Genomic DNA, 13871 nt, shown 5'->3' with positions numbered 1-13871 from the left:
ATTATTATTATTATTATTATTATTATTATTATTATTATTATTATTATATTTTATTTTATATTATCAGAAAATCTGATTAATAATGCTTAATATATTATGATTATAAAGTATTTTTATAGTTGAATATAAATATGGATATGTTTTTAAGTAAGATCCGGTAAATTTCCCAGCTTTACTTTTAAATTTTTTTAGGTTATTTTGTACAGAAATATGTGTTTCTTTGGTATTAGTACTCTGAATTAAAATCTTATTTTAAATGAAGAACTTCATATTTTTTTTTCTTAATTATTTTTATGCCTAAGTTTCTTCGTATAAAGAAATGATAAAGAACGAATTAAATAGACGGTAGACGATAATGCTATAACTATTGTTGAACTCGCAAAATATAACAATGTTATAATTGAGCTTTATGTTGATATTTTTAATTAATATACAATACAAATATAATTTATAAATATTGTGTTTAAATACTTATTATAACTAGAGCCCGGATTTATATGCATTTAAAAAGTGTCAAATATGAGGTAAATATGCAAAGAAAAAGTGCCTAAATATGCAATTATATGCATTATGTTACATTAAAAAAAAACACACTTTTATATCAAATAAAATCCTAAATATTTTATCAAAAAAAAAAAAAAAAATGAAAAATATCCACTACTTTATATTTAAAATCATTTAAAACAATTTAAAATTTTTAGGAAACTTTAAAACAAGAACACAAATAAAAAAAAAAAAAAAACTAAAAATAAATATTTTAGATCATTTGAAGTTACCTACTCTCAAAAAACAAATAGAAAACTTAAAAAAAAATACAAAAATTTTTCATTTATTTAAAACCCATTTAATATGCATGTTATATGCATTTACGAACAAATATGTAAAATATGCAATATAAAATTTGGTGTTTAAATTCAGTGTGATATGAATCGTGGACATTTTAAATCTCCATAGACTTGCATATACTTAGTAAAAACATGCAAATGCATATAAATCCGGGCTATACTTATAACTCTTGTTTAAATTATAAAATGGTGTTTTTTTAAAGTTGTTTTGATTTTTTTTTTTTTAGTTACATAAATAGTATAAATAATATTTTTATTTTAAATTTTAATATCAATTAAAAGATAAAGAAATTAAATGTAGGTTTCTAGTTTTTTCTAATATTATAAAATGTGCGTTAACAACAATTAATGACCATTGCACATCGAAAAAATATTGTTTTACCTTAACCAGAGATCCGTTAGAGTTGAATAATAGCGGCAGGTTGTACAATATGACTAGTTTTCTAATTAAAATTAACTATTTTTATATATTTTTATATACATATTTATATATATGTCTAGTTTGTTTAATTCTTATTAATGTCTGTATTCTTATGGTTGTATTATGATAGAAGTAACAATACACACAACCTATAATTTATACAATATAAATATATATACTTCATAATGACATAATGTATACTACATTTACTAATATTTTAAACTATTTTATTTCTATGAAACTATTAGAACTATACTATTATATATTTTAAATTAAATAATTCAATTGATTGTTCTACGCTACTTTCACAAATACATTTCAAAATCTCTCCTCGCCCATCTGAAAAAATCCTCTTTTTCATATTCCTTTTTCTTCATCAAACTATTTATTAAAATTCCTTATTTATCGTCTTATGCATATAGATAATGAAGTCTTTACTTTTAACTACCATTTATTTCCATCTTAAAACATTATAATAGATTCATATAATATTCTAATATCAATTTATATTTAATGGCGACATTTTTGTACAAGAATTTATTATTTTTAAAATATCATATAGTGTAGTATTAAATCTTGTTATCAATTTTATATAAATAATTTAATTGAAAAAATACTTAAAAAATATCTATTAATTTTTAAAATTGAATATGTAAGTCATTCTTATTGTAATACATTACCGTAAAGTAATAATTTTCCATTCAATAATATATTTTGGCATTATATCTGCTATTAACCCCAAACTCCATTCATATTCGAAACAGGTTTTTTGATCTAATAATTTGAATTAAAGTATACCTAGTATACCTATCTTCTTGTTTTTTATTTCGTTACTTACATATTTGCCATTTTAATCGAGACTACAGCAACATGTAAATGGTTCATTTGAAACGAAATCCTTGGTCAATTCAAGGTCTAATGTGGTTTAGATCTAAAGAGCAATAGCGAAGGAGATGGAACAGTGTGTATTTGATCAGGACCACCAATCTCTAAACATTTTTTTTGTGAAACCATTTTAGACACTTGATGTAAAAATCATATTTATACTTCGTAATACACAATATACATATGAGACAAACTTGCGTGTGAGCTTTCAAAAATTGTTTTTTATAGTCTTTGTTATTATCGAATTTATCGTACAAAATGATTCCAATAGTTCCTATTATTTTTGTTATCATTATTAAAATCATTCTAATGATATCTTGTCGGAAAAAGAAATGCTCGAGAACATCCGGAGAAATCTGCGTGTTTCAGTACTAATGACGTTTCAGTACTAACGACGATTTACTAAATATTCAAGTACATACGTGTATCTGTTGCATAATTTTAATCGATTGCGTATGAAAAATAATAGGAAATTTATATTTAAAACATTTATATTTATTAATGTTTTTTTTTTTTTTTTTTAATACGTTATCTACTTTCTACTTTTATTTGTATTTGGTAATATAAGTATACGTATTAATTATATTTAAAATATATATATTTATATAATTAATAGTTTGCGTTCAGTTACAATTTCAGAATTGCTGTATAAGATTACGATTAATACCTACAGCATAAATTAAAATATAATTTTCTTCGATCATTTCTAATAAGTAACTAAAAAATAATTTAACTTGTGTCTTACATTTTATGATGTTATATAAATTTTTATGTGTAGATTTTAGTTTAGAACTATAAATTCTCCAATATAAAATTACTTTCAGATGGTGGAATATATAAGAATATCTTTATAATTGTTAACCATGTTTTGCAATGTATTAACTTATAGATATTTCAGATTTAGAATTTCAAAATAAAATAAAGCTATGCGAACATTGAATAACATGTTGTTTGAATATGGAATAAAATATTTTTTCTAAATGTATCTTTATGCAGATAATTTTTTTCAATGGATGTTTTATTAAAAGTTTTTATTAAAAAAATAGTTGATTTGATTATATTATATTATTCTTATTAAGCTAAGAGACTTCTTAAACAAAACAGTTTAAAATAATTGCCGAATTTATAGATTTTTATAATTTATTTTAGTCGAGACGAAAAAATTAATATGAAATTTGAATAGACTTTCATAATTGCTTAATAAGAACTGTTGTTCACCCGTATACCATTGGAACACTTTTGCTTTATGAAAAAAAGCTTTTTAATATCATTTTTGTACTGACTTTTGTGATTTTCACAAAACCGTGATACGGTAGCTTATTAAAAATAAAATAATTAAATTAAATTAATTTTAAAAACAATGAATGCTAATTTAATAGTATGTGTTTTTATAAATGTATGTTTGTAAGTATATTGTAAATATAGTTATCAAAATAACCCATAGTTAGTTTAATATACAATTTATTCATTTATTTTTAGGGGTTTTTAATTTTAAATTCTAATTTATATATTTCAGAACTTATAAATTAACAATATGTTTATTCATACGTTATTTAGATTTTTTTTCTTTTAAGATACAAAAGAAAGTAAATCATAAATTCAGCCTAATTTTATTATGGTTATATTTTCGTTATTTAGCTATACGTCAATGAGCATGGCCAATCGGGTCAAACTACTATTAATTATTTCTCAATATTACTAATTTACAGTTCAATAACTACTTTAGATAGAAATACTTTTTACCATTTCTGCTGTAATGGCACAGTGGGTTCATATTATATGCGTTGGTTGCGGTGAATCCGATGGGTTTTTTCGTTTCCAGTAGTAATGATTACTTTCTATCGGGAAAATATATTGAATTTCATTTTCTGTGGCCAAAACCCTATGGTGGCAATTGCTTAGCGGAAAATTATTTCATAGTAGGCGTCCGTCGCCAATAGGACTTTCACGTTCCAGGGTTGATCAACAACAATAGCCGATGATAATTGGCGAATTTCACTGTATTTTTATTCCCATTTATATGACTACTGGTTTCTATCAATAGATATTTTTCATTTTACATTTCTCTTTATCTTTTTGTAAACGCTTTAGCTAACCAATTTTCATGGTTGCGTAATTAATGGGCAAAACCATCATTCACCGATAAAGTCTTTCCATCCTCTTGTCCTACTCCTCTTAAACCATATACAAATCAGAAAGTCGCATTCGTCGTGCTATTTAAAATAGTTGTCAACAAAACGTACATTTTTACACGCTAGATCTTCATCCGTTACAAAACTATTAGCCAACTTATGAAAAAAATAAATGTACACAATATATTATAGTTTAATACATAAATAATTACATGTAATCAGTATGTGTATAATTCTGTCGATTTAAAACTATGATTGATAATTGGTCAAGTTTGTAATTTAGGACAACATAATATTTGTAAAAGAATAAAAATGTATTACAGTTAATAGTTTACAATAAATGTTGAACACTATTGTCTAAAATATATTGATTGTGTATTTTGTTTTTTGTTATAACTTAGTTTATGTGTGTATTTTACATTCATAAAATCAACTTAAATTAGAGAAAAAAAAATTTATATAAAATATATTTTCTTGGTTACTAATTTTGTTGTTAAAACTATTAATTATAAATATTTACTAGTAATACTATTAATATTTATTAATTAAGACTTATATCTAACAAATATAAATAATATAATTTAATACTTAAATTCTTATGAAAAATTTTATATTAAATATAATATTATATATATATATATATATATATACATACATAATATTTAATATATAAATTTAAATTTATCTAGTTTTTAATAATTTTGGCCAACCTAACAAAAATCCCGTATTAATTGAAATCAAAGTCATTGATACTAGTATTAATTTAAAAAAATGTTGGTACTTTTTGATTCAAATAATTTTTTTTCGTATTGTTGGAGTATACTGGATTGATTAGGAGCGTTCCATTAAAAAAAAAATTGCACTAAAATAATTCAACCAGGATTGTTTATTATGAAACAATGAGGTCATATTAAAATATATCCATTTCCTGTAAGGCTATACTTAACAATATTGCTATGTCGTCGGACGAACAAAACCTACGTGCGACTATTATGTTCGGTACTACTGAAATAAATGATGACATAACTCACACAAAAGAATCAAGTCGGTGAATTTGATAATTAGGGAAAACTTCGTGTTGCGCAATATGACCCATTGTATATCCGTCCGAACACTATGTGTTGACGCTTGCGACAAAAATTTCTCTTTTCCACCAAAGAGTATACACCTATTTATACTTGATGTTGATGATATTTTATTTACAGTACAGTTTATTACAACCGTAATTATTATCATATTGCCAAGAGTTAACGTTTTTATCGTAACAATTTTGTTTGCCTTTTCTATTCAATATTTCATATTTTTATTCTTTAGTGTTTTTTATTTAAGTTATTACCTATATAAAATAATTATTTACCATGATTAAATAATATATTTTAATAAACTAACCTTTTATGAAACATAATAATGTAACACTAGAATAATTCTATTAATATAAATCAAAATATATTTATTTTTATTTTTTTTAATTGCTTAAATAAAGTAAGGTATTTTTCATATTAGGTATCATATGTACAACATAAGTTCATTCATTGTACCTATTTCTTTAAAAAATAACATCAATTAAAGCCAGTTATGGATAACAATAGCCTCCTAGGTTAATTATTATGGTGTTCATTGTTTTTATTTCAATCCAAGTCCATTGACCCTAGTCCATACTATCGCTACTCGCTATTTTAATAATTAAAACTTACAATTTTTTTAAACCTTAATATACATAAATTATACTTTTTTAATGTAAACTTGATAAATAATCTAAAATAAATTACAATATACTTAGTTGTGACTTATAATTCTAGTTTTACCATTTTTTTTTTACATATTAAAACAATTTAGCGATGTAGAGTATGCAAATCGTCCACGAATATTTAATGTTTTATTCATTTGAATATCAATGTCTCAAGAAAGGCATCTACTTGGTTTTTCTTATTTTATATTCTTTATTTTCTAACTATATACATATAAATATCCAAAAATTGTACAAAATATTTTTATATAATTAATAAAATGAAATTTATTTGTTAATTAATATAAATACAATTAATAAAATGTATTTGGAAAAATGTATTAAAATATATATTAAGTAATATAAAAATAATATAAAGCAAAGTTTGAGTGAAATAAAGAATATATTGATATTATTTAGGTAATCCATGTAATTATTATTCATCTTAAAATGAAAGCATTGAAATGAAAAAAATTGTAGGAATGTATCAACTACTTCTTAGTGATATGATTAACCATAAAATTGTTCATCAAATCTTAATCACTAATATTTTCAAATATATTATTTATTAATAATATTATTTTATGTCTTGTATATTATTTATTGATATTATCATATCATAAATTAAAGAATTTTAAGATTATTGAATTTTATATTTAATTATTAACTTATTAAACTATTTATAGAAATTGATGAATCATTTGATTGAATAGTGAACACGCACTATTTTAATATATTCCTTGAATAATTTTTGATTAATAATCAAAATATTAGTTTGAAAAAAAATGTTGGTTCTGTTGTTAAATTTTTTTATCTTATTTTATTTCTATTGCAAAAACATAATTAAAGTGTATTTTTTTCTTACAAATATTTTTGTTTTTTTCTTGATATAGTCTACTATTCATATTTATTTTTTATAGAACCTTTGATAGTTAATATAGGCAAAGGGCCAAAGAATAATTTCAATGTAAATTAGAAGTATTGTAAACAATGTATTGTAATACTATTATTTAAGTCGTTAGGTAATATAGTTTTAATTGAAACTATATTGACAGAAATATACAATTTAAATTTTTTTAGTTTTTTTTCTTAAGAATTATTTGAAAATTGTATATGAGAAAACTGAATAGTTTCAGGATAAGATATAAAAAAATATACGAGTTATTACTTTACTGGTAATATTTGAAATCTTAGAATCTCCCGATTAAAATTTTTACTGTAAGTGTACTATGTTTGTGTTTTTATTTAAAATATAATTTGATATAATTTATTGTCTTAGTATGTAATATTATAGTTATAGTTTTAGGTAAATATACAAAATTAAAATTAAAATCGTAAAAAAACATAATTAAAATTGCCAAGTATGTTGTAGCTTTAGTCTTGTGTTTATATTAATCATGTAAATTATGATTTAATAAATGATGATAAAATTTTTTTTAAATTTATAATTCTCAAATAATATTGAAGTAAAAATTTTTAAATCAAAAAGAAAGCGCAAAATCAAAGTATTAAAACTAAATATATATTACAAATATTCTTTATTTTTAGCATTACTAATTCATTAATTATTGGAAATCGTTTTTAACCGTAAAATAATTAAGGGGGATTTAATATATATTCTGTACCTTACCTAATCAAAATGTTTTATTTTTAAAAAAAAAAAAAATCGTTCTTACAAACTCGAACTGAACAAATAAAATTAAAATAGTGTATTATAATCAATATAAAATATTACATTTATTAAATAATAAGTCTTAAAGTAAAATATGTGAACTATTGTTACTGATATTTTATAAATACAACAATATCCTACAGTAATGGTTAAGGACTAAGGATAGTTAACATTTATAAAAACTATTTTATAATACAATTGGATTAAAATGTTATATAAATTTATTTCTTGGAATTGACTTTCAAGTTTGAATTTCACAATATAATTAATAAATTATAATACAAATAAAATTCAAATACTAAATTTCAATTGTAATTTAGAATTTTTATAATATTAAATTAAATTTGATAATCACTTTTAAAGTTCTGGTTATGATCTAGACGTTCTTACTAATGACTATTAATCTCTACTCGTATATTTGATTTTTTTATTTACAACAAAACTAATTTATGATGAATTTTTGTAAGTCTAAAAAAAAATGTGTCTACGATGCGCTAAATTTTCATTTATAAATTTATAATTTTTTTATTGTTAGAATTGTAGTTTCATTTTTTAACTAAATGTGATTTATAAATATTTCTACTTCTGATATTTTTTTTGATTTCCTTTTAACGTGTAATAAAAAAAAATATAGTTTTTGGAGATTACACGTTTTCATTTTGCGTTTTTTTATGAAAATGTGGTCTAACAAATATTTTAAAATATATTGAATGTCAAGTTGATTCAAACATGTGTGTAAACAGTTGTTAGGTATAATTTATTAAGCTTTATAATCGTTTAATTTTTCAGATTAGATTTTGGTGTAAAATAAAAATCATTGTTTGTATTATTTTCACCTGTGTTTGTTATCTAATTTGATTTTTTGCAAGTAGTGTAACTATATATACTAACTCTTACATTATCATGTTCAACCAAGCTTTTCAACCTTAACCTATTAAATTAACGCCAAACCTTCGTGGTCACTTTGATAATTAAAATTAACGTTATATTATCTTAAGTGTTTTTTTCATATTTTTATTCTGCTTGGTAGCTGGAATATCGCCAGTGAAACATAATTGAAATAAATACAAATTTTCTTACATATATTATTGTAAATGCACCATTTTCTTATAATTATACGTAATATATTTTGTAACTATCTAGAAAAGCATAGTAAAATATATTCTTATATGAATATTTATATCATATAATAATCTATATATTTATATATAGAATGTGAAACATCAAGGCATTTAGCATAACAAAAAAAAAAAACGCTTTTGCAGCAGCTTTATTTCCAGTTTCACTTTTTTTTTAAATATATTATATTTATTTTATAACTCTTGATTTTTTATTCAACATTTTTTTTTTCAATAATTGTTTTGTAAATTATATCGTTTTTTGAATATTATACGAATAATTTTAATAAAATATTATAAAATAGTTTATAAATATACTGGTATAGTAGTATAAAATAGATATATATTATATTTGTATTGATCAATATCTGATCAATGTTTCCAATTGAATAGAAACCAACTTTAATTGCATATCATATGATTCTGTTATTTATGTAATTTTTCTTTTAATTTAGCCTGGCGCAAGCAATGGTGTATATAACATAATGCTTGAAAAGTATAATTTACACGAATTGAGAATATAAAACGAAGAAATATTCAATGAAGTCGAATTTAATATAATAAATCAATAGAGTCCTTCAGAATTTGAATTAAATTTTTCTCCTTCATTACATATAGTGGCAGTCAACTGTTAAATCTGTTGTATATACAACCGGTTTACGTATACCACTGTTGTTACTTGGGTATAAACAAGTTATGCTATCGGGTTAAGGTCTCTCTAACGTCTTGCAAATATGCACCGTGGAAAAAATATTACCGATATATACATAAGAAATAAGTAATTATTAATTTCTTATGTATGTTGTTATTATTGACTACAGAAAATTCTTGTAGTTATGTATATAAGCAGTACTATTGGTATAGTTCTGAATTAAGAACAAAAAAAAAAAATACTTACCAAAAAATTGTGCGTTATGAGGCAATATAGTGAAAGCCATGTCTATATCACAGCATTTCTAGCACAATATACGTCATATTCATCCTTCCTGTAACGATGGAATTAATTTAATATATAAATGCCACCTGTCGTGCTTATGATATGTATAGTATTATTATATCTATGCAGGAACTATGTAGACGTTTACTATCTTTTATTGTTATTTTAAATCAATTCCATTAAAATATTCTTCGTATGTTATAGTTTTAATTTGCTTATACCTTCGCATAGTGCTAAAAAAAATTATATATTTTTTCTTCAATTACAGTTTACTTTACAGCGTGAACAATTGAAAATTGACTTAAGATAAAAAAATTAAATTATATTAGCTATATTTTTCTTTGTAATTTTTTTTTTTTTATAGAGTTCAAAAATATACTGTATTTATTTTACAGTTAAAGTCAATACACAGATTCGATAAAATGATAGAACAAATTATGTCCGTATAATATTTTTAGTTGAATAATAAGAGTCAAAATTGAACAAATAATCTGGGTATTTTTTCTTATCATTCGTCATTGTATAATGTAGTGATTGTGTAAAGAGTAGTATAATTTATTTTGATGTTGAAATTGACTATGCCATTTATAGTTCATATGTGTAGTTCTTGTATAAACAACAGTTATTATCATAAAGTATTATAAAGGAAAATATATTTACTCTAATGTAATGCGTAACGCGTCTGTTGAGTGTAATAACTGTAATAACTATTTTGATTACTTGTCAGGTTAATATTCCATGTTATTATTTTTCTGCTATGTTAAAAATTACCTTTATTTCGTTACATTTATATTTTTGACTATACGTATAATTATCATTAAGTAACCGTTCTCTCGTTATCGCAAAATCGTGTTATTTGATATTTTACCTATAATCGTCCTATATGACAGCCCTATAGTAATGTTATTTGCAGATCACACTCTAAAATAAAAAAACTTAAAAAAGGTGAAAGTCAGTTTGTCGTTTGGATAATAACCATATTTTGAATTGATGAATTTGATCGTGTGTTACGTGTTCAACGTGTTTGTAGATGTGTCCCGCGGAAGATGCCTACAGTAATAATATGTAACATGATAAGAAATGCACGCATGGCCTGATGATCATCATGAGCCTATATGGATCGAATTTCTTTTTGACGATCACTGTTCGTGATTTAAACCCTGCGTCTACTTGGCTGCTTATATACCAACCGCATTATTCTCATTACATTGTGTTGGGTGCCATCATTTCTTCATTAATCATACACATACATTAAAAAAATACGATACCTATGTACATACATAACTATGTGGAGTGTTTTGTAATTTTCAAATAAAACATGTGTATGCTTGCTGGTGAAACTATGCACGCCTTATATAATCGTCGTTTAATGTAAAAAGGGATTATACTTAATGTTTTTTTTTCTTCAAAAACTAAAACTTTAGTATAATGTTTATAGTTCTGTTTATTACAATTTTGCATTAATTTTTTTTTTTTTTTTTATAAATAGACTTAGTGAGTGTTATTTCGCCAACAAAGGTTCAGCGACTGTTCTATGTTCGCCCAAGTCGCACCACCAACAGCAACTGCAATCCCGACGTAAAAGACACCACCATCATTCGCACCCACATAGACACCAGTCGTTGTCTGCTCCAGCATCCAGTCGGCTGTCCGCAGGCAATGAAGAAATGCAGACGCGTGCGAATAATATACAGGCGCATTTGCAGTCCATGTTCCACATACTTAGGCCTGATGATAGTCTGAATATGGTACGTATATTATAATTGTTTTTAAGTATAATTTATTTTAACATCCGTCGCTCAAAAATACAGCTTATGACACTTATATATTAGTATTGAAAATGTATTCTAAAAATATAAAGTCACTTTATGTATATGTACTTTTTTAAAATCCTTTTACCTCACGTTTTAGAACTCGTGGGTAACCTTCACAAGGTGATGCTCGTGACTCATTTTTGTAAACGTGCACTGTTACAATTTTAAATACATCCAAGGCATATTCTGTAACCATAAAGCTTAGACTATTTTAAAATAATATCATTTGTCTAAAGATAAGTACCCTTTCTATATTGATTGACATATTGTATCATTGGACTTTGTCGATAATAGAATACCGAGTTTTCCAAAATATTTCAGATAATTTAAAGAATAAAATGTATACCTTTTATTCTACATTTGAAAATAATTTGCTGTCAACTTTTTAATAACTAGTATTTTCAAATTGCTATAATAATACTATTTGTCTATTATGGTACTATTATAAATCTATACTATTTATATTTATGCGGATATTATATTATCCTGTCGTCTTAGTACTTCGGTGTACAATTATTAAAAAATAAATAATTGTTCGGTAACCTTGTAAAATTATATTATAGTATATTGATTGATAATTTATTTTAGTTTCAAAAAAATGTAGGCAGGAATTAATATTATCAAAATAAATAGTAATAGTAAATATAAGTAACTCCAGTGACAATGAGGATCACATTTGCTAAAATTATATAAATTACGAGCGATCAATCATAAATGTATTTTTTATTTTTATATTAAACCTTGAATTTTAGTATTTATATTAGTTTGTATCGAGTTTTTATACATTAATCAATGTGCAAATAGACGGTCCTTGCAAAATATCATCGAATCATTTTTAATGTAACTTTTTATAAACTAATTTGCCATCAAAAATTATTTCTTTAGTAATAGCGCTCTTTTATTATTTATCTCTTAACGTACAAAATGAGCAACTAATTGTTATACTCTAATACCAAAAATTACCACTTACTGAAGGCATTCGTGACCATTGGGGTCAAAATCGTTTTTAACATTGTGCTCAAGGCTATTCAACTGACTATATACCATATAGTCTGCTCTGGATAATCGATCGGTTTCTCATTATTTTCACGTTAGTAATCATTTGCGTATTGCGCCCTGTAGGCCAAGGTACTTTTAGTATTTTATGTAAACATTACACCATTATTATAGTTGAAGGTCTATGTTTAAAAATAAAAACTTAACGGTGAAAAGCTGTACATTTTCTATTCAGACTGTATAGTTGTTTAAACATGGAATGCATAAAAAAAAATCGTAAATCGCTGCCTGATTGATTTCCTAAATTCCATAGTGATATTTAGTATACACATAACATTAAATCTTGTACAAAGAAAGCTTAATATCCCAGGTTTAAGATGTTCAATGACTGCATCACGTATTTTTAACGTAACACCCACACATCATATAATATGCATGATGACATAAAGCTCTTTAGTTTGCACTGTTGATTCTTGAACAATGCATGAAGCATTCTAAGGGTGTGCCCACGCGGATTTCTAATAGGGTTCAAGCGATATCTCGCATTTAAACGAATTGACACATTACAATAAACAATCGAATTCACTTTCACGGATGCAAGGCCAAGGTTGTTTTAAAACTAAATTAACACTTTAACGTTGACCCTTAACTTTAATAAGTAGTTTGTATAAATACCTAATTAATATTTGTTTTACATTTTCAAGTTTTTGATATAATGTTGTGTAGTAAAATATCAATTTTTAAGAATATGATTTTTAGACTTATACTACGTATACTATTTGCTATAAATTAAAAAAAAAATTAATAATTTATGTTTATACTATGAAATCAAAATTCCTATTCATTATCTGTAAAATATTATCAATATTTTTATTAATTTTATTTAAATACACAGAATATATCATTTTGTAATTAATACAATTTAATTAATTACATAATAATATGAAATCTTTATTAATTTGATGATTTGATTATTTATAAATTATTTATTTATTTGTTCTAGTATTTAAACTTGAAACTTAATATTTGATACATTAAAGTTAATACTATAATACTTCATATTTATATTTTGAAAACAATTTTTCAAATTTATCAATTTATCATTTTTTCAATCCGACACCTCCAGCACTAAAAATATATGTGTATGAAATACTTAATCTACTATATTTTTAAAATCAAAAACAAAATTTTAATTTATAAAATAAAGTCAAAGAATTTTACTTATTTAAAATTAATCCTCTTATACAAAATGACCCATCAATAATACGAAAACTATTAAATTTAACTTGCAACTTGCATTAAAAACTAACAAATTATATAATATT

The 13871-nt window shown here is 23.5% G+C and overlaps 1 protein-coding gene across 2 annotated transcripts in view; it reads left to right on the top strand.

The window, feature by feature from the left end:
* The window catches only part of LOC112688429 (protein phosphatase Slingshot), a 52180-nt gene that overhangs the window by 22239 nt on the left and 16070 nt on the right, over positions 1 to 13871 (top strand). For both annotated transcript variants that reach the window (XM_025561599.1, XM_025561598.1), the window contains exon 3: positions 11226 to 11484. In XM_025561599.1, the coding sequence (XP_025417384.1) occupies positions 11226 to 11484 (259 nt within the window). The remainder of the gene's footprint in view (positions 1 to 11225; positions 11485 to 13871) is intronic.

This window comes from Sipha flava, unplaced genomic scaffold (assembly GCF_003268045.1).
Source record: "Sipha flava isolate LNK unplaced genomic scaffold, YSA_version1 38_pilon_pilon, whole genome shotgun sequence".
NCBI lineage: Eukaryota > Metazoa > Arthropoda > Insecta > Hemiptera > Aphididae > Sipha > Sipha flava.
Note: the sequence above shows the minus strand (reverse complement) of the source record. Positions and strands in the feature narration are given on the sequence as shown.